The sequence below is a fragment of the Peromyscus eremicus genome, chromosome 8a (genome assembly GCF_949786415.1).
Source record: "Peromyscus eremicus chromosome 8a, PerEre_H2_v1, whole genome shotgun sequence".
Lineage (NCBI taxonomy): Eukaryota > Metazoa > Chordata > Mammalia > Rodentia > Cricetidae > Peromyscus > Peromyscus eremicus.
Window position 1 is genome coordinate 13,015,317 of NC_081423.1, and position 21,178 is coordinate 13,036,494.

The window sequence follows — 21,178 nt, forward strand, 5'->3', positions numbered from 1 at the left end:
TTGCAGCATGCACTATTATATTTATAAGTGATCTATTAGGTATATGAAAGTTTTGTATACTGGGTTAAACAAAGACATAAATAAATAAAAAGGATAAACTTATTGACATGAACAGCCATAATGTTCTTCAAACAAGTCAAGGAATCACCTGTGTATGTGTGTTCTCAGAGTGGCTCAGCTGGAGGAGGGTGGGAGAAGACCTAGTAGACTGCAGTGGGAGCTGCTGTGGTAAGGTGCTGGTGAGAAGCAGAGCACAGTGCCCACACAAGTCAGGAGTTATCACAACTTCTGTCACGTCAGCATCTGTCTCAGTAACTGTGACAAGCTCTGAGTTTAGAGTTGAACAGACAAAGGCACTATAGAAAATTTAAAGGTGGACCTCAAAAGTATACTTTGAAGGGCTGGGAGTATGGCTCCGTGTACCCCCAATCCCCACCCCCCAAAGTAAACCTTCACAAAAATATAGCACATGCAGAAAATTGTTGTTTAGGATAGAGAATCTGATACTCTATAGGACAATCTTGAAATTTAGGCAAAATCACTCTCTGGGCCATTTCAGACAACCATTAGTTGTTTCCTCGAAGTCCTTTAATAATGTTATCATTTGCATGTAAAACCTTGAAACAGCTCCCCTCACCCCCATGAGCATGGCACCCTCTTTTATATGTCATATCACCCCTTTTATGCCTGTTAGTTCCCCATTTGACTTGTAAACCCCAACGTCAGTATTTTACTTACTCCCTTGTTATGGCTGACCTATCTTATCCTCTGACCTTTTGTTTCTTCTGACCTTCTTTTGAAGATCCTGTTTCATGAAACCTTTGCATTTTTCTTCAGATATTTCCCACAGTGCTCAGTCTAGCTTAGAAATGGGTCAAATGACTATTCTTGGGGCCTTTCCTTGAGGCCACCAGAGATGCTTACTCCTCTCTCTCTTTCTTTCTCTTTCTCTTTCTTCTTTCTTTCTCTTTTCTGTTTTTCTCTTCTCTTTCTCTCTTCTCTTTCTACTTTTTCTCTCTTCTCTTTCCTTCCCTCTCTCTTATTTATTCATTCATTTAGTTAGTTAATTAGGCTTTTTTTTGAGACAGATTCTCTCTGTGTAGCCCTGGCTGTCTTGGAACTTGATATGTAGCTCAGGCTAGCCTTGAACTCAATGACAATCTTGCCTCAGTTTTCCAAGTGCTGGAATGATAGTTGTCTGCCACCACACCTGGCTGTCCTGGTATCTTGACCAATAATTTTTATTCATTTACCCTTGAGCACATACATCTATCTGTATTCTCTCTTCAAAGTGTCCAAATTTACAAGGTTAGCTAAGTACACCTAGTTTAGGAAGAAAGTACATTCAGATAATCAGATATTTATTAGTGATTCTTTTTTTGTTAATATTTAGAATTTCATGGTCGAAAGGAAACTATTTGATTATATTTAATACCTCCACATCTGTAGGAGAGGAACAATAATTTCCTTCAATTTCTAAGGTTGGAGAGCCAAAATACTTTACAACTTCAGACCGAAGAAAAGGCCAGAGGTGTGAAGTTAAACTCTTCGATGAAACAGAGCCTTCTTTCACAATGACATGGTAATCTCCCACATCTGTCACTAACTGCGACATCTTGTTCTTATCACTGAGACAGAAAACTTTCATTTTATAAAAAAAAGTTGTATCAAGAGGTATAATAATAAGAGATGAGCAACACTTTAAAAATTGAACTTCTTTCTTGAAGGCTGAGATTTTTCTGTATGCAACCTTAGATGGCATAGATTCACTTAGAGGCACTCCACTGTGACAAGTTTTAATATTCTGATTCATAACAAATAGTGTTGTTTTATTGGGGTCTACTGATGAGGAGCAAGTCAAACTTTTTGAGATTCACTGGTACCCTGAAGAATAGGCTATACTCTAAAGTCTTGAAGATTATGACTCCTGATGCCTCTACCTGCAAGTGCCATTACCTATCAAGTCCTCTGAGCTATGTATCCATTTGGGAGACACAACAGTAATGGTTAGAAGACTTGACTGTGAAGATTTTAGGCCTTGAATTATTCAATTCTAAGTAACCAAGTGCTGGGCAAATAAAGGACTTGTGGAGTAGATGTTAAAGATTAGTACATGCTGAAAACCATCTTCTTGCATAAGTGTTAAGTATGATGTCTTGGGCCTCGGGGATGACTTGGCCAGTAAAGACACATTCCAAGCAAACCTGGCAACCCAAGTTTGATCCCCAGAATCCACATAAAGGTAGAAGGAGAAAACTGACTCCATGAAGTTGTCCTCTGACCTCCACGAATATGTTGTGGTTTGAGTGTACATATGTAAGCACATATACACATAGTAGTAATAAATTAGAAAATTTAAAATATGAAGTCTTAACCTCTTTGGTTACCTGGAAATTGTTAACCCCAGTCACTAAGGCAGGTTTTTTTTTTCTGTTTTGGGGGTTCTTTTGAGGGAAGGTGTAAATATGTCACAGCCAGATTTTTCTAATGTATTCACTTTGTTTCACTTCTTTTTAAACAAATGCAGTTGGGATAATGAATCCATTCTACTTGCACAGAGCTGGATGCCAAGAGAAACAGGTCTTATAATTTTATGATTGTGTTGAAAATATCTATCATTTATCATCCCTCATATATTAACTTTAAAAATGGCTTCTCCCCCAAACAGTAATATTTGCCTCAGATGTAAGAATAAATTTTAACAAATTTCAGAACTGCATGGCAGCAACAGTAATCTCAAAAACCATTATCACAACTAATCCAGGTAAGATGCTTTCTGTTTTTCATTCTTTTGGAAGTGGTCATGAACATAGCCAATATTTGTACAATGTATTTAAGAACCAAACTGCAGGTTACATTTTAAAAAGCTTTTCACTTAATGGTAGCTGAGGAGGGTTGAGGTAAGTGGGAAACTCATCCCTAATGATTTCCTCTAACCAGGCCCTGCCTCCTGATAGCCATTTAGCTAGGAGTTCATCAATAAATGAATGCATTGATGAGGTCAGGGCTCTTATGAACTAATCACCTCTCAATAATGTCACCAACCTGGGATTAATCATACAACAAATGAGGTTTGGGACCATTTTATATCCAAACCATGATGCAATATTCACCTTTGTGTGGTGAAATACAAAATACATTCTTAGTGCTCTTTAGGAATGCAGCCTGAGGCTCAGCAGTAAAGAGAATGTGCTGCTGAGTTTAGTTCCCAGCACCCACATCAGGCAGCTCACAACCACCTGCAACTTCCAGGGGATGTGATATTCTCTTCTGACCTCTGTGGGCACCTACACACATATGCTATACCCTGCACAGACACATATATGTGCATATAATTAAAATTTTTATTTTTTTTGAGACAAGGTCTTACTGTGTGGCACTCAATGGCCTGGAACTCACAAAGGTCTGCTGCCTCTGCCTCCCAAGTGCTGGCATTGAAGGTGTGCACAAAGAAATCTTTCTTAAGAATTGAATGTAGCCCACTATCCTATTATGTGGTATTATTAGCTATAGACACTATGTTGTACAACATAGTTCTTGAATTTACATTGTCAAGGATGTAAATTTAGCAGGCTATTTATAAAGGTGTTTAAACTTGGCTGGTTGTTTTAAATCAGACATATTTTAATTTCCTGGGCCACACCTACTTACCTTGTAGAAATGGCTTAGGTATTTATCACAGATAACATGTTACCTTTTTCCTTGTGGTTTCCCTGCCTTGACAGTATTCATTAGAGTGGGAGGGAATTCTGTCTTCCCTATGGACAGTCTGAGCCATGCTCTTTAAGGTGTCCATTGATTTGACTGCTGCAGCTCTCTTGGCAATTGCTCCCCTTCAATGTCTAGCAGTTCTAGTAGGACTTTAAAACATTCATTCATTTACCCATTAATTCACAAATACTCATAGAATGCTTTTTATGCACCAACTATGTATATAACTTCAGTCTTTTTTAGAACAAGACAGGAGGCAGTGGAAGGTCAGATGGATGTAAGGATAGTCGTGGTGTTGGACATTGGTATACATGATGAAAGAGCACAACCCTTGTTCATGAGAAATATACCCTCAGTTTGAGAAAGAATAGTGGTAGGACATATGTAATGGGGCAGGAGGAAAAAAACTCCTACATCTGCCCGAGGGAGTTAGAGGAGTCTAGGCACTATCAGCACAATAGTGGAATGTTCAAGTGGGATTCTGCAACTAAAGAGTTGTGTTGGAGGCTGTGTCCCCCATCATGTCACACACACACACACACACACACACACACACACACTGATAGCAACAAATTAATAAAATTATTTTTTAGATTTATTATTATTTTATGTGTGAGTGCTTTGCCTGTGTGTATGTATGTGTACCACATGTGCGTTGTTGTCCTCAGATGCCAGATAATGGCATTGGATCCCCTGGGACTGGAGTTACAGCTGGGATGAGCCACCACATGGGTTCCAGGAACCAAACCTGGGTCTCTGCAAGAGTAGTAAGTGCTCTTAACCACTGAGCCATCTTTTGGGACCTTATAATTATTTTTTTAATCAGGAAATGAATAAAATAATGAAAATGAAAAAGGAACATACAAATAATCAATAATCATATCACCTAGAAATAATTTTGCATGTCTATTCCGCCAGATACTTTAATATATTCACATTTTTCAGTTTAAAAGAGTCTGAGTGGTGGTGGTGGTGGTGGTGTATTTCTTTAATCCCAGTACTCAAAAGGCAGAGGCAGGCAGATCTCTGTGAGTTCAAAGCAGCCTGGTCTTCAGAGTGAGTTCCAGGATATCCAGGGCTTCACAGAGAAACCCTGTCTTGAAAAACAAAACAAAACAGAAAAGAGTCTTATACCACATTTTCACTAGCAACAGCTGCAACATCTTTCCATATTAATTCACTTTGCCTCACAGTGTTAATGGCTTAATGATAAGTCTGTTGGATTATGATCTTATGTGGTATTGTGTTTTACACTTAAGATAATTTTAGATGCTTTGTAGTAATTTAAAAGATAATTATTTGGCTTTTTCCTTATTATGCATTTTCAATTTAAGATACACCAGAAGCCAATATCCTGCTGAATTATGTAAGAGAAAATAAAGAAACAGATGTGGCTGATGAAATTGACAGTTACTTGAGAGAATCCATAAACTGTAAGTGACCTTCTAGATGAGAAAGAGAGATTGAGAGAGAGATTATTTTTCACTGTTGGGGGTCAAACCAGAACTCATGCATTCTAAGCAAATGTTGTTTCATTGAGTTATATTCCTACCTCCTCTTTTGATTTCTTTTGCTTTAATTTTTTTTTCTGAGACAGGGCTTTCTATGTAACCCTGGATGGCCTGTAATTCAATATGTATGTATACCAGGCTGATATCTGTCTGCCTCTGTCTCCCTAGTGCTGGGATTAAAAGTGTGAGCCACCACACCTGGCTTTAAATTTTTTTTATTTATTTTGTATGCATAGGAGTTTTATCTGCATGTATGTATGTGTATCATGTGTAGCTGTGGAATCCATAAGAGGCTGTTGAATGCCCTAGAACTGGAGTTACAGATGGTTGTGAGCAACCATGTAGATATCAAGAATTGAACCTAGGTCTTCTGCAAAGGCAGGTAGTGCTCTTAGCCACTGAGTCGTCTCTCTAGCCCTTAATTTTTTAATGGAGGAGCTTATATTAATATTGGCCAATCTTGGGGCTTAAAAGATGGCTCAGTGGTTGAGAGCACTGATTGTTCTTCCAGGTGACCCAGGCTCAGTTCCCAGCACCCACATGGCAGCTAACAACTGTCTGTAACTCCAAGATCTGACCCCTCATACAGACATACATGCAGGCAGAACACCAATGCAAATAAAATAAAAAAAAATATTAGCCAATTTGAGAGACTTAATGACTCTTTCCTCAGGCAAGTGCACTGCTCACAGAGTTTGGCAGAAAGTATTGTATTCATGAGACCCTGAGTTCAGCTCATATATGTATATATTTATATATGTAATCCAGATGTTCTGGATGAGTCTCCATGCCCTACTCTTCTTAGCTTTTATTTTATTTTATTTTTTGTTTTGAGACAGCGTTTCTCTGTGTAACAGCCCTGGCTGTCCTCGAACTCACTCTGTAGGTCAGGCTGTCCTTGAACTCACAGAGATCCTCCTGCCTCTGCCTCGTGAGTGCTGGAATTAAAGGTATGCACCATCACTGCCTGGCTTAGCTTTAAATTTTTTTCTTTTTATTTATTCTTCTCTCACACAATACATCCCAACCACAGCCTCCCTCTCTCTAGTCCTCCCTGTCCCCCCACCTTTCCTTACCCCCAGATGGACTGCTCCTATGTTTCCTTTCAGAAAAGAGCAAGCTTCCCAGTGATATCAACTGAAAATGGCATAACATGATGCAGTAAGACTAGGCACAAACACTCATATCAAGTCTGGATGAGGTAATCCAGTAGGAGGAAAAGGGTCCCAAAAGAGGGCAAAGGAGTCACACACCTCCACTCTCAGACTTAGGAATCCCACAAACACCTCAAGCTAAATAACCCCAGCATGTATGCAAAGGACCTAGTGCAGACCCATGCAGGCTTTAGTCTCTGTGAGCTCCTATGAGCCCTGCTTAGTTTATTCTGTGGGCCATGTTCTCCTCTTCTCCTCAACCCCTCTGGTTCCTACAGTCCTTGTTTCCTCCTCTGCAGGGTTCCCAGAGCTCTGCCTATGGTTCGGGTGTGGGTACTGCATCTGTTCCCATCAGCTGCTGGAAGAAGTCTCTCTGATGATGATTGGGCTAGAGTACTGATCTAGACTACTAGTGTCTGGCATAGCTTCTCTCTTCTTACCGTATCAATGCTATCACTTGATAATTAGAAATTCTTCATTCAATAAAGGCTTAATTTCTCATTCTTTTTCTTATTTTGTGATGTTCATATCCACTATATAATCACATTTAATATAGCTAATAGAGTGTTATTCTGTTGTCTTAGCTATTTAAATGTCTTCCATGTATTTCATTGCTTTTCTGTTGGGACATAAGCCTTTGCTCTATCTGAGAACATATATAGAAATGTAATACTTATCTTTATTTTTAGTAAACACAATAGTTGATGTCTATACAGTGGAACAGTTGAAATTAAAAGCTCTGAGAAATGAAGGAAAAGCTGATCCTTTCTATGGCATCCTCTATGCTTACATTTCTACATTGAACATTGATGATGAAACTACCAAAGTAGTTAGAAATAGATGGTAAGTAGACATTATTTTTTAACAAATTCATGTTTGTAAAAAATAACTATTGTTAACAAAGTTAAACTCTATAGTAGTTAAAGCTATTCTTTGCCTTAACAATGATTTATGAAAGAAGTTTTTATATAAATAAACCATAATTAAAAGTTTCCATAACAAAAATATATTCTGTGTTGGATAGTTTTATGTCAGCTTGACACAACTAGAATTATCTGAAAGGAGAGAACCTCAATTGAGAAAATGTCTCCATAAGACCAGATATTCTCTCTCTCTCTCTCTCTCTCTCTCTCTCTCTCAGACAGGGTCTCAGTATGTAGCTCTGACTGTCCTGGAACTCACTCTGTGGACAGGCTGGCCTCAAACTCACAGAGAGCCACCTCAGGCATTTTCTTAATTAGTGATTAGTGTGGGGAGGGTCAGCCCATTGTGGATGGTGCCATCCCTAGGCTGGCGGTCCTAGGTTCTAAAAGAAAGCAGGATGAGTAAGCCATGGGGGATTAAGCCAGTAAGCAGCACTCCTTCATGGCTTCTGCATCAGTTCCTGCCTTCAGGTTTTACCCTGTCTGAGTTCCTGTTCTGGCTTTCTTCAGTGAGGGACTACTGTAGTCAGACATTTTTCTGTCCTGACCTCCTGCTCCCTGTCTCAGTAGCTTCTTCCAAATTACCACACAGAGACTTAGTATTATTTATAAATGCTCAGCGAATAGCTCAGGCTTGGTACTAGCTAACTCTTACATTTAAATTAACCCATATTTCTATCTATGCTTTGCCACATGGCTTATGGCTTGTTACCTCATTTTCTACATGTCCTGTTTGCTTGGCAGATGGCTGGCATCTCTCCTGACTCTGCCCTTCCTCCTCCCAGGGTCCTCTGTGTCTGGCTGTCCCACCTATATTTCCTGCACAGCTACTGGCCTGTCAGCTTTTTATTAACCAATGAGAGCAATACATATTCACAATGTACAGAAGGATTATTCCATGGCATTTCCCCTTTTTTGTTTAATTAAAAAAGGAAGGTTTTTTTAACATAATAAAACTATATATATAACTGAACAGTTATTAAGTAAGAATTACATTTAAAATATCCAGTCCATTTGTATTTGAGAAAATATTATCTATCTTATATTTGTAAGTCCAAAGTTTTGTACCTAATCTACCTTTTATCGTAACTAAGGAAAACTATAACTTCTTGTCTTCAATTCTATCAAAGACCCCAGAAGGGTGAAATGTTACCTAACAACAGGGACACCTCACTGCCTGGACAGTCACTCAAAGTTCCTCTGTAATGTTGGGGCATCTAACTCTGGGCTACAGGCCTAGCATATCTGACAGACTTTCCTGTGAAGCAGGGAATTCTGAAGGACTGTCCTACCTTGTCTTAGCAAAGTTTGACAATCACCTTTCTTGCATCTTGCTAGTTCAGTTTGGACAGTATATTGTCAGCAATTGAGGCAAGGGCAGTTTCTTGCTTTAATGGCAAGCTTATGCCATAAGAAAAGTAAGCTCCATATGGAGTTTCTTTGATGCCTATCATCTTCTCTGAAGTAGATTGGTGCTTCCAGGAGCAGACATGTCTCACTGTCATGAAAAGTCTTAGGTTATTAAAAATATTAAATGCCACATTCTGTAGGTCTTTGAAGTGTTTGAAGACCATCTATCTAAATATATCTGTGTATGACCTTGAAAACATACCTGACTATTAATTACTTTGACTATTATAGATAACTAAGTATAATCTGTATTTCTTAATTATATATTATACTTTTAAATGAGCTACATAAGCACAATACTCCCCAAAGTAGAAATATACATATGGTATAACAAAATTAATTATAAATTTATATCAATAAACTAAAATACAAAATCCATACTAATGTAAAATATTTAAGATTAATAGTTGTTTTTTGGATTAAAGTAGAGTCAATAATCTACCCTTTTATCCTATCATTTCTATATCCTATCCCCTTTTTTCCTTTAGAAAGAGATCTTTGAATCTAACTCCTTTGGTTAGTTTTTTTTTTTTTTTTTTTTTTTTTTTTTTTTTTTTTACTATGACCAAGAATAATTTGCAACCAATCCCCCTAAACAAAGACAAACATCTATAATCCATTTTATGGGAATGTGGGCATAGTTCTCTAGACTACTTCCTGTTGATTGGGGGTGCCGGTAATCTTTGGGGGACCCTGAGAAAATTCAGGATTATGGTCAAGTCCTGACTGTAGTATTCTTTGAGACTGGATCATCTCAGTCAGCAGCCTTGAAGGTGTTCTGGACGTTGGATCATCTGGGCCATCTGGTTTTTGTTAGTGTCTGGTTTTCTTGCTCTGAAAATACACAAACTTTTAAAGGTAACATACATATTTGTAGTAATACAAGTATAGACTGTGCATTGTACACAAGTCAGCTAAAGATGATTTTTTTGTTATGTGTTTGAGCAGGTAAAAGATATGCTACATTTTGTGGTTTTTGTAGGTTTATTTTTTATGTCTGTAGTCAGAATTTCAGGGGGTCCTCCTCAATCAAACCTTATTTTCCTTAACCTGGAATGAATCCATAGCCTCACGTTTTCTGTTGAAACAAAAGTATAACCTCTCTCCCAAAGCGACATATCTTTTGACTTAAATTTTGAAATCAAGATAAGTTAAAAATATATACATTGGTTTAATCTAGCAGTTTCTATAATGTAAGGTCCCAGCAGTCAAAAATTTTAAAGACAACACAATAATATACATAATTCAGACTCTGTGTATTTTCCATCTTTATGTGGCTTATTTCCTTTATATTACTTTACTCCCCCTTTTAAGGACTTTATTTTATTATTTTCAATATCTATATTTTTAATCTAAGACTGTATATACTCTTTCTCTTCTCTTTCCCAAGCCTTTTTTTTTTTAAAACACTATAACCCATTTAGAGGTTTTTTCCATCTGAATCTGTCTTTACTGTGTATCTGTAACCTTTTCTGTCTGCATGAGCAAAAAACAACAACAACAAAAACCTGTTGTGTACCTTAGATTATGGTGTTCTGGTGCTGTCTTCTCCCCCTTGGTTCCCTGAGAGTCTAGCCTCATGTTTACTGCCAGCTCTGGGAGCCATGTTTACTGTCCCAACTCTGAGAAGTTTCTGGGTCCACACTGCCACCACATATTGTGCTGCCCACTGCTCACAAACACCATTTAAGTGTTTGGCAGCAGGGCCTCTCAAAAGAGCTGCCTGTTTTTATATTAGTACCAAGCCAGGAAGCCATCTCTTAAAGGAGCTGTACCTCTGCTCACCACCAGCAAACAGAGCCCACCCAAGAAAAAGCAGCTACCAAGAAGCTGTGCTTGATTTTGTTTTTGTGTGTCTATAATCCGTTTTTAAGCTTTGTAAGGTTTTATGTTGACATTTTGGTCCCATGTTGGGCGCCATATTAGTTGGATGTTTCTTTCCTGCCTACCAGTTCCCAAATAACCAACTCAGAGGCTGAATATGAATAAAAATGCTCAGAAGATAGCTCAGGCTTGTTACTAGCTAACTCTTACACTTAAGTTAACCCATAATTCTTATTTATGCTTAGTCACCTAGCTTGGTACCTTTTCTTAGTACAGTATTCTCATCTTGCTTCTCTGCATTTGCCGTCAACTCTCTGACTCTGCCCTTCCTCTTCCCAGAATTCTCCTACTCTGGTTCTCTTGCTCAGTCTCTTCCTGCCCAGCTATTGGCCAATCAGCTTTTTATTAGCCCAAGAGTAATACATATTCATAGTGTACAAAAAGATTGTTCCACAGCAGGCTACAATGTAGAAGTGTAAGCTAAATAAAACCTTTTCCTTCCCAACTTCTTCTGTTCATAGTGTTTTGTCACAGTAATAGAAACTCTAAGACAGATTCAATGATGATAACTGACTTTTAGGCCTAGTTGCCTATCACAAGCAAGGCCCTGGGTTCAATTTTCAGCACCACAAAAAAGATAGAAAAAACCACCCTGGTTTTTAAAGTAAAATAGATCATATATCTGCATCATAAAAGATAATATTATTTGAAACTTTTTTTCTAGACAGAGTTTCTCTGTGTAGACCTGACTATCCTGGAACTTCCTCTGTAGATCAGGCTGGCCTTGAACTCACAGAGATCCACCTGCTTCTGCCTCTATAGCACTGGGATTAAAGGTGTGTGTTATCACTGACATGCAGTTTGAAACTTTTTTTTTTTTTTTCAAGACAGGGTTGCTCTGTTTAGTCCTCGCTGTCCTGGAACTTACTTTGTAGATCAGACTGGCCTTGAACTCAGAGATTCTCTTGCCTCTGCCTCCTAAGTATTGGGATTAAAGGCGTGTGCCACCACCACCTGGCTCAGTTTGAAACTTTTAATTGAGATGACTAAACTTGTTTTATAATTTGACAGAAACAGTTTTGCTTGTCATATCTTATAGCAATATGGAGACAGTATTTAATTTATTTCAATGCATGACATATCTGACCTCTATCCTCAGTCATTTCCTCACATAAAAATTAAAGCCCAACGCTCACCAACCTAAGAGAGAGCGCCTGTGTGGCCTGGGCAGGCATCTCCATGACGGGTAAGGTGACCTGCTGACGTCCCGTGCAACCTAAGTCAGAAGCTCATTTATTAGTATCATTTATTAGTAAAAGGGGGACCTGTAAGGCACTGGCCCATTTTAGGTAACTGTTGCCTTGCTTGCTGACCGTGACCTTGATATCCTCCCTATGCTAATTCCCTCCCGGGTTTCACCCTCCTGAATGCTTAAGGGAAGTTCCTTGTCTTTGTATCCTGCATAATGGGCTTAACAGCTTAGATGCAAGATTGTAAAACATCTGTAGTGAACTTCTGCCCTCCAGGGTTTTCCCATTGCGCTGTAAGCCTGTATTCAAGACCTCCTTCCTCCTTCAATAAATGGCATTCGGCATTAAAAAAAAAAAAAAGTTATTCATTGACCATAACATTCAACTTTATTTGGCTTTTAAAAATAAAATAGAAAGTTATGTCAAACAGGAAAAAAAAATGGAAGAAGAAAAAAAAAAGAAAATAAGGAACATGAAAACAAAACAAAACAAAACAAAACAAAAATTAAAGCCCAATACCTTTACTAATTTTCATCAAACAATGGTTGGCAAGAAATATCTAAAATGTTATTGTGAAAATCTCTTTACAGATTTTTATGACTGATTTTTTTTATTGAGATTAACTTGAGAGTCACACAAAGTTAAAAATATAGAGACACTCCTTCTTTTATTTCTATTATTCTTAGGTTTGGTCTTTTCATAGTGTCCCAGATTTACTGGATGTTTTGTGTTAGGAATTTTTTAGACTTAACATTTTCTTTGACTGATGAATCTATTTCTTCTAGTTCCTGTTTGTTTACCCAGATTTTCCATTCCCAGGATTCCTTTGGTTTGTGTTTTCTTTATTGCTTCTATTTCCATTTTCAGGTCTTCTACAGTTTCTTTCATCTGTTTGTTTGTTTTCTTGGCTTTCTTCTAGGGATTTATTGATTTCTTCCTTTTTTTTTTTGTTTGTGTTTTCTTCAATTTCTTTAAGGGATTTTTTTCTTTTTTCTTTTTTTCTTTTTCTTTTCTTTTCTTTCTTTATTTTTAATTAATTTTTTTTTTTTTCGAGACAGGGTTTCTCTGTGTAGCTTTGTGCCTTTCCTGGAACTCACTCTGTAGCCCAGGCTGGCCTCGAACTCACAGAGATCTGCCTGGCTCTGCCTCCGAGTGCTGGGATTAAAGGCATGCGCCGCCGCCACCTGGCTTTTCTTTTTTTTTTTTTTTAATTAAGAGATTTTCTATTCATTTTACATACCAACCACAGACTCCCCTGTCCTCCCTCCTCCCACCACCAGCCTTCCCCCCCCCCCCAATTCACCCTCCATTCCCACCTCCTCTAAGGCAAGGTCTCCTATGGGGAATCAGCAGAGCCTGGTACATTCACTTGAGGCACGTTGAAGCCCCTCCTCCCTGCACCAAGGCTGCACAAAGTGTCTCACCATAGGCACTAGGCTCCAAAAAGCCAGCTCATGCACTAGGGGCAGGTCCCGATCCCACTGCCTGGGCTTCCCTAAACAGTTCAAGCTAAACAACTGTCTTGCTTATCCAGAGGGCCTAGTCCAGTATCATGGGGGCTCCTCAGCTATTGGTCCACAGTTTCCACTAGTTTGGCTAGTTGTCTCTGTACTTTTTCCAATCATAGTCTCGATATCTCTTGCTCATAGAATCCCTCCTCTCTCTCATCGATTGGACTCCTGGAACCTGGCTGTGGATTTCTGCATCTGCTTCCATCAGTCACTGGATGAGGGTTCTATGATGACAGTTAGGGTATTCAGTCATCCGATCACCAGAGTAGGCCAGCTCAGGCATCCTCTCGACTATTGCCAGTGGTCTAAGATGGAGTCATTCTTGTGGATTCCTGGGAACCTCCCTAGCACTCTGCTTTTCCCTATTCCCAAGGTGTCTTCATTTATCATGGTATCTCTCTCCTTGCTCTCCCACTCTGTTCCTGTTTCAGCTGGAACCTCCCACTCCCCTAAGCTCTCATCTCCTGTCTCTTGCCCTCCATTACCCCCACCCCTCCACCCCTAGTTTGCTCATGTAGATCTCATCCAGTTCTCTATCGCTGGGCAATCCATGTGTCCTTCCTAGGGTCCTCCTTACTAGCTAGCCTCTCTGGAGCTGTGGGTTACAGTCTGGTTATCCTTTGCTTTACATGTAGTATCCACTTATGAGTAAGTACATACCATGTTTGTCCTTCTGAGTCTGGGTTACCTCACTCAGGATGATATTTTCTAGTTCCATCCATTTGCCTGCAAACCTCATGATGTCATTGTTTTTCTCTGCTGTGTAGTACTCCATTATGTATATGTACCACATTTTTTTTTTTTTATCCATTCTTCAGTTGAGGGGCATCTAGGTTGTTTCCAGATTCTGGCTATTACAAATAATGCTGCTATGAACAGAGTTGAGCATGTGTCCTTGTGGTATGATTGAGCATTCCCTGGGTATATGCCCAAGAGTGGTATAGCTGGGTCTTGAGGAAGACTAATTCCCAATTTTCTGAGAAACAGCCATACTGATTTCCAAAGTGGCTGTACAAGTTTGCATTCCCACCAACAGTGGTGGAGTGTTCCCCTTGATCCTCATCCTCTCCAACATAAGCTGTCTTCAATGTTTTTGATCTTAGCCATTCTGATGGGTGTAAGATGGTATCTCAGAGTTTTGATTTGCATTTCCCTGATGACTAAGGATGTTGAGCAATTCCTTAAATGTCTTTTGGCCATTTGAGATTCTTCTGTTGAGAATTCTCTGTTTAGCCCTGTAGCCCATTTTTTTTTTTTTTAGATTTATTTATTTATTATGTATATAGTGTTCTGCCTGCACTCCAGAAGAGGGCACCAGATCTCATTACAGATGGTTGTGAGCCACCATGTGGTTACTGGGAATTGAACTCAGGACCTCTGGAAGAACAGCCAGTGCTCTTAACTTCTGAGCCATCTCTCCAGCCCCTGTAGCCCATTTTTTAAATTCGACTCTTAGGTATTTTGATGTCTAGTTTCTTGAGTTCTTTATATATTCTGGAGATCAGCTCTTTAAGGTTTTTTTTTTTTTTTTCTTTTCATAGCCTCTTTAAAGACCTCTGTATCTTCATAAAGTCATTTTAAGGTCATTTTCTTATGCTTTAGCTGTGTTTGGATTGTTCAGATCTTGCTATTATAGGGGCTGGCCTAGGTACTCTGCATATATATTACAGTTGTGTAGCTTGGGCCTCTTGTGGGACTCCTAACAATGGGAACAGTGGCTGTCTCAGATTCTTTTTTTTGTTGTTGTTTCTCTGTGTAGCTTTGGAGCTTGTCCTGGAACTCGCTCTGTAGACCAGGCTGGCCTTGAACTCACAGAGATCCACCTGCCTCTGCCTCCCAAGTGTTGGGATTAAAGTGTGCCACCACTGTCTGGCTTTTCTCTTTTACTGGCTTTTGGGAACCTATCCCTCATACTGGGTCTCCCTGTCCAGCCTTAATACATGGGGAAGTGTTTAGTCTTACTGCAGCTTGATATACCATGTTTTGTTAATACACATGGGAGACCTGTCCCTTCCTGAACAGAAACAGAGGGGGAGTGGGACAGAGGAGGGTAGTGGGAGGGGCTGGGAGGAGAGGAGGGAGGGGAAACTGTGGCTGGGATGTAAAATAAATACAAAAATTTATTTAAAAAAATATAGGCCCCCAGGCAGTGGAGCCAGGGGCCTAGGCTGGGACACTTTGCTCAGCCTTGGTGTAGGGAGGAGGGGACTGAACCTGCCTCAGCTGAGTCTACCAGGCTGGGCTGACTCCCCAGGGGAGACCTTGCCTTGGAGGAGGTGGGAATGGGGGGTGGATTGCGGGGGGAAGGGCTGGGGGTGGGAGGAGGGAGGACGGGGGAATCCGTGGCTGATATGTGAAATTAAGTTAATTATAAAATAAAAATACTATAAAAAATAAAATAAAATATAGAGATAGAACCTGGTGTAATGGTACCCTCTGTAATCCTAGCAGTTGGGAAGTGGAGGCAGGAAGATCATGAATTTAAAGCCGGCTTGTGCTACATGAGACCCTGTCTTCAAAACAGAAAACTCTCAACCAATACAAACCAATACAAACAAAAGAACAGAGAGATCTTTCTTACCCTTTGTCCAATGCACTCTAAAGTTACATTTTGCAAGGTATAATGCCTTTCTTCCATCAGGATAATGAAGTCATCACTATGATCATCTCATCTAAGTCCCCAGATTTACATGTTGTCATTGTGTATGTATGTTCTATGTAGTTTTGGCACAGAATGGCTTTGTGTATCTAGTTTCATAGTAAAGATACTAACCTCTGGGATTTTAGAACATTTTATAATGTTATTAGACTAAGACAGATATCATGCTGCTAGAGATGGAATTTGTCACTGAGGACCATTATCTTTTGAATAACTTTTGTTTCTTTTCAGTTCCAGCTGTGGCTATACTGTAAATGAAGCCTCCAACACTTGTACAACTTGCGACAAGGATTCTTCCAGACTTAAGTCGTTTTTTCTCGGTTTTGATGTGCTGGTTGATCTTACTGACCACACTGGGACCCTCCATTCCTGCAGTCTCACAGGAAGTATTGCGGAGGAAACTTTGGGGTGCACGGTAAATAGCAGAAAGGAAGAAATATATATAGATATTTCTAATATTCTTGAATATTCTTCCTTAAAACTATAGATTATTTTGTTGAACATTTGATAGAAACTAATTAATTAATAGAAATCTTAGGAAAAGCCATCTTGGTTTAAGCATGCATATTTTTCAATTTTTCTTTTTAAATGTTGTATTTTATGTGTATTGGGTTTTGCCTGTATGTATATTTGTGTGTCACATGCCTGCCTGGTACCCATAGAGGCCAGAAGAAGGCATCTGACCTTCTGGAATTGGAATGAAAGATGGTTGTGAGCTGCCATGTGGGTACTGGGAGCTGATCTTAGGGTCCTCTGCAAGAGCAGCAAGTGCTTTTAATCACTGACCCATCTCTCCAGCCCTAAACATAATTTTAATGAATATATGATATATTAAAATTTCAACTAATTTTGACTATTACGAGTAATGACAGGCATTCAGAAAAACAGAGACTAAATATGACATTTTAGGACAGTGTCCTGCTTTTTTTTTTTTTTTTTTTTAATGGTTTTTCAAGACAGTTTCTCAGTGTTGCCCAGGCTGCTCTGGAACTCATTCTGTAGACCTGGCTGGCCTCGAACTCACAGAGATCTGCCTGCTTCTGCCACCACCACCCAGCTTAAATATGACATTTTATGTAGTCAATTATAATGGGTAAAACATATTGGAGTTATTGCTCAGGCATGCATTGGCTGTTCTGGGAATCTGTATTGGCCATCTCTCTCCTATCCATCTGTATAGCCAGTTCACATTTTGTCCCAGTCCTGCAGCTACAGAACAGCAGCAGATACATGGAGACTGGCACACATTTGTTAAAACCAGGTCACAGCTGAGCATAGTGGCACATATCTGTAATCCTAGCACTTGTGAGGTGGAGGCAAGGGGATCATGAGTTCAAGGCCATCCTTAGGTACACAGTGAGTCTGTAGGACAGACTGGGCTATATGAGATCCTATCCCAACAAACAAAAAAAAAATAAGAGAAGAAAAAGAAAACAAAATAAAGACAGATCATAAAACTAACCATTAAATTTTGACTCAGAATTCTAAGTCAATTTATTGGGAGGAATTTTCCCTGCTGAACTCTTGACCAGCTTCAGTGATTCTGGTGATAGTTTTTCATGCTTTATCTTCCCTGTCAAAGGAACTGAGCTGTAATGCTGTGAGTCAAATTCCATTTCTAGTGGGCAAGTGTGCTTCACAGTGTTGTCAAATGAGTTATCCATGTCTGCTTCAGAAACACCTATTTGATCTTTCTTTTTCACCAGGTAAATGAGTTTCTTGCAATGACAAGTGAACAGAAAACAAAACTGAAGTGGCAGTTTCTTTTGGAAAGAAGCAAAATTTATGTAAAAGTGAGTGTATTTTAAAGTAGTGTTATTTTATAAATTCAAGCAGTAAAACAATCTTCATGGGAGATTTTTCTTCATGAAGATTTTTTTCAGAGCTGAGGATAAAACCAAGGGCCTTTCATATGCTAAGCAAGTGCCCCATCAAGTAGTGCCCCAGCTCAGGAGTGTGTTGCCATTAATAGTTCTCAATTCTAGATGTGCAGAAGGTTTTGGCTGTCATGGAAACAGTGGAAATAGTCATAGACTAAAGGGAGTTACCAATAACACTAAATAGGCCAGCGAAGAAATGCCCTTTAATGGTACCGTCAAGACAAGGCGACAGACACCACAGCGCCTGCCTGTGTGCACTGCCCTTTGATGAGTGAGGCTTGTAAAACAGCAGTTCAGCGTCCTGCATCTGGGCTGACAGAGACGTGGTGTGAACTCCAGTGTCGCCTCTCCTCAGCCCTGCAGTCCCCGGATGTGAGTTCACTCCACTCAGCCTGTGTAGTTCTGTGATCCTACAACTGTGAGAGGCCAGCACTGACTCCTGAGACACTCTAGAGAGAGGACAACAGCCAGGGCTCCTTCCTTCCTGCTATGTTTTTCAGTGTTTTCTCCTGTAATCCTAAGTTGCTGAGCTCCAGTTTGTATTTGCTGATATCTATTCTATTAGAATTTAGTATTGAGGAAATGGACAAACGTGTTCATGGGCACACATGCCCTTAGTGGTCAGAGCAATGATGTCCTCTCATCTGTACAACCTCTGCAAATGGCAGAGAATGGGGGTAGAAATGTCAGCAAAGGGGCTGTACTATTTCCAGATAGTCTCTTTCTAGTAGCCTCAAGCTTAATCTGAATACATTGCAGACACGGAGTCGGCAATAGCCTCACCAATATTTCTAGAACCTGGGTTTCAGGTTGTAGTAACCATGGGTCCCAGGCCCAGGAGAGAAGTTAGTCATAGGCTGCATCTCCCCACATTCATATGAACCCACAAAATGTTCTGTTCTATCATCATAAGAGCAGACATAACCTTGCTAATGACTTTGGTCACTTTAAACCATTTGTTTATATTTATTTTATGTGTATGGGTGTTCTGCCTACATGTCTGTATGTAGCATGTGTGTACAGCGCTTGTGGAGACCAGAAAATGGCATCTGACCCCATGGACCTGGAATTACAGATGGTTGTTAGCCACCACATGGGTGCTGGGTAGTGAACCAGGGTCTTCTGCAAGAGCATCAAGGGCTTTTAACCACTGAGCCATCCTTCTAGCCCTGTTTGATTCATGGAAACACATATAAAGTTTTCCAGATTTGATTCATGTACACCAAATTTTCCTCAAATAAAATGATATTGGGTCTTCCAAAACATATGTTTAAAAGATTGTATTTGGAGCTGGGCAGTGGTGACACCCAGCACCCACATGGCGCTCACAACAGTCTTTACCTCCAGTTGCAGGGGATCCAGTATCTTCTTCCGGCCTCAGAGAGCACCAGACATGCAAGTGATGTACAGACATGTGTGCAGGCAAAACACCCATACATGTAAAAAAATGTATACTTTTGTTTTGTTTCTTTTGAGATAGGGTTTCCCTCTGAGCTTGGACCTCACTATTGACTGGTTTCAAATTCAAGGCTATTCTCCTGCCTCAGTCTTTCAAGTACTGGGATTACAAACATGAACTTTTGTGTGTATATGGACTAGTGATGGAACCCCATAGTCAAGACTCTACCGGCAAACCATATATATACCTAGACCCTAAAAGACATTTAAGTTAGACTCATGAAAGATCTTGGGCAGATATAATTATAGTACACAAAAATATACAATAGAGACCAGAGCCTGTGAGCCAGGAGCAATGGCGTCAGCCTCTATCTACTTCAGAAGGTAAGGCAGGAAAATTGTTTGAGGCCAGGAGTTAGAGGCCAGCACGTGTAATAGCAAATCACAAAACCCTATCTCAAACAAGCAAAAATATAAATGTAAGAACTGTTATTTGACAAATTTGATCAAGTATGCCAGCTAGGTAACCTGAGTATTACCTAGCAGAAATACCAGAAGTTCCAGTTCATTCTCAACTGTATAGGGAGTTTGATGTCATCCTGGGCTATATGAAACTCTGTCTTAAATCCAAAATAAAACTCTGCCTATAAAGATGAAATATTTTCTATGATTCTCATATTTCAGTTAAAAATTGTTGCCACTTAAAGTGATTCCAAGCTGGGGCTGGCAGTGTACACTTGTAATTCTAGCAATCATGACATCAAAGTAGGAAGATCATGAGTTTGAAGCCAACCAGAGCTACACAGCAAAACCCTGTTTCAGGCCGGGCGGTGGTGGCACACGCCTTTAATCCCAGCACTTGGGAGGCAGAGCCAGGCGGATCTCTGTGAGTTCGAGGCCAGCCTGGGCTACCAAGTGAGTTCCAGGAAAGGTGCAAAGCTACACAGAGAAACCCTGTCTCGAAAAACCAAAACCAAAACCAAAAAAAAACCCCTGTTTCAGAAAAGCACAAAACCAAACAACAACAATAAACCTTGGAGTTCTTCCTTTGTGGTATTGGTTTTCAACTTTGTGTACAAGGTAGTGTTTAAATCTAACCCTCTGTCTCTTTTCCTCCTCAGCTGATTTTATCACACAGAGCAAGGGGTGGATTGAAAGTTAGCATACTCTCCTGTAAGCTTGCGGATCCCACTGAAGCAAGCAGGAACCTGGCTGGACAAGAACACACTTAAAACCATGTTTTGTTCCAAAATCTGGAAAAGTATAGGAATTTAACTCTTTAAAATGGCATGTTTGAGAATTATGTGTAAAATTACATTTGGCCTAAATGTAGTGAAATTATTTCCTAGGTTGTCACTGTTTACTTCTGGAGTTGGCTCAGCTACTTGGGAGACCAATAGCTTTGCCTGTCTTCTCTCACACTGGAAAGTATTTGCTTATGTGCAGTAATAAACATGCTGATCTCCCTCCCGGGTGTGAATGGTTTCTTTGTCTTCCCTGTGGTGTGGTGGCACACATGACAAGCACAGTGAAAGGCTCTGATGGTGGAGAGGAGGGTGACTGTGCAGGGGCTGGCCCTGGCTTTGGTGATGACGCTCTGGAGCTACCTGGTGCATGCAAAGGCTTGCTGATGTAAGCTCGGCACTTAGAGTCACTGGGGAGGAGACCAGCTTCAGGAGCTGCAGGAGTGATGTTTGAACTAGGAACTTTGAAGAGGGAATTTTCTCAATACACAAGGGTGGCAGCTGCTTTTCATCCTACTCTTCTCTGAAGCAGCACAGGGCACAGTGCTCAGCCCCACACGATTGGAGCTACTTGTTTCAGGAACCGGTCCCTCTGTAAGACCCACCCTAGCTCGGCACCAACTGCAAACTTCAAATCTGACCCATTGTCCTGCACAGGACTGAACACAGACAGAAAAGTGAGTACATGAACTCTCTTGTGAAG

The 21,178-nt window shown here is 40.0% G+C and overlaps 1 protein-coding gene across 2 annotated transcripts in view; it reads left to right on the forward strand.

Moving 5' to 3' along the window:
• The window catches only part of LOC131916728 (meiosis-specific with OB domain-containing protein), a 43,602-nt gene extending 22,904 nt beyond the window's left edge, over positions 1–20,698 (forward strand). For both annotated transcript variants that reach the window (XM_059270217.1, XM_059270216.1), the window contains exons 7-14: positions 1,482–1,582; positions 2,528–2,580; positions 2,669–2,764; positions 5,046–5,144; positions 7,066–7,219; positions 16,185–16,368; positions 17,660–17,746; positions 20,353–20,698. In XM_059270217.1, the coding sequence (XP_059126200.1) occupies positions 1,482–1,582; positions 2,528–2,580; positions 2,669–2,764; positions 5,046–5,144; positions 7,066–7,219; positions 16,185–16,368; positions 17,660–17,746; positions 20,353–20,463 (885 nt within the window). In that variant the 3' untranslated portion in view covers positions 20,464–20,698. The remainder of the gene's footprint in view (positions 1–1,481; positions 1,583–2,527; positions 2,581–2,668; positions 2,765–5,045; positions 5,145–7,065; positions 7,220–16,184; positions 16,369–17,659; positions 17,747–20,352) is intronic.
• The last annotated feature ends 480 nt before the right edge of the window (positions 20,699–21,178 follow it).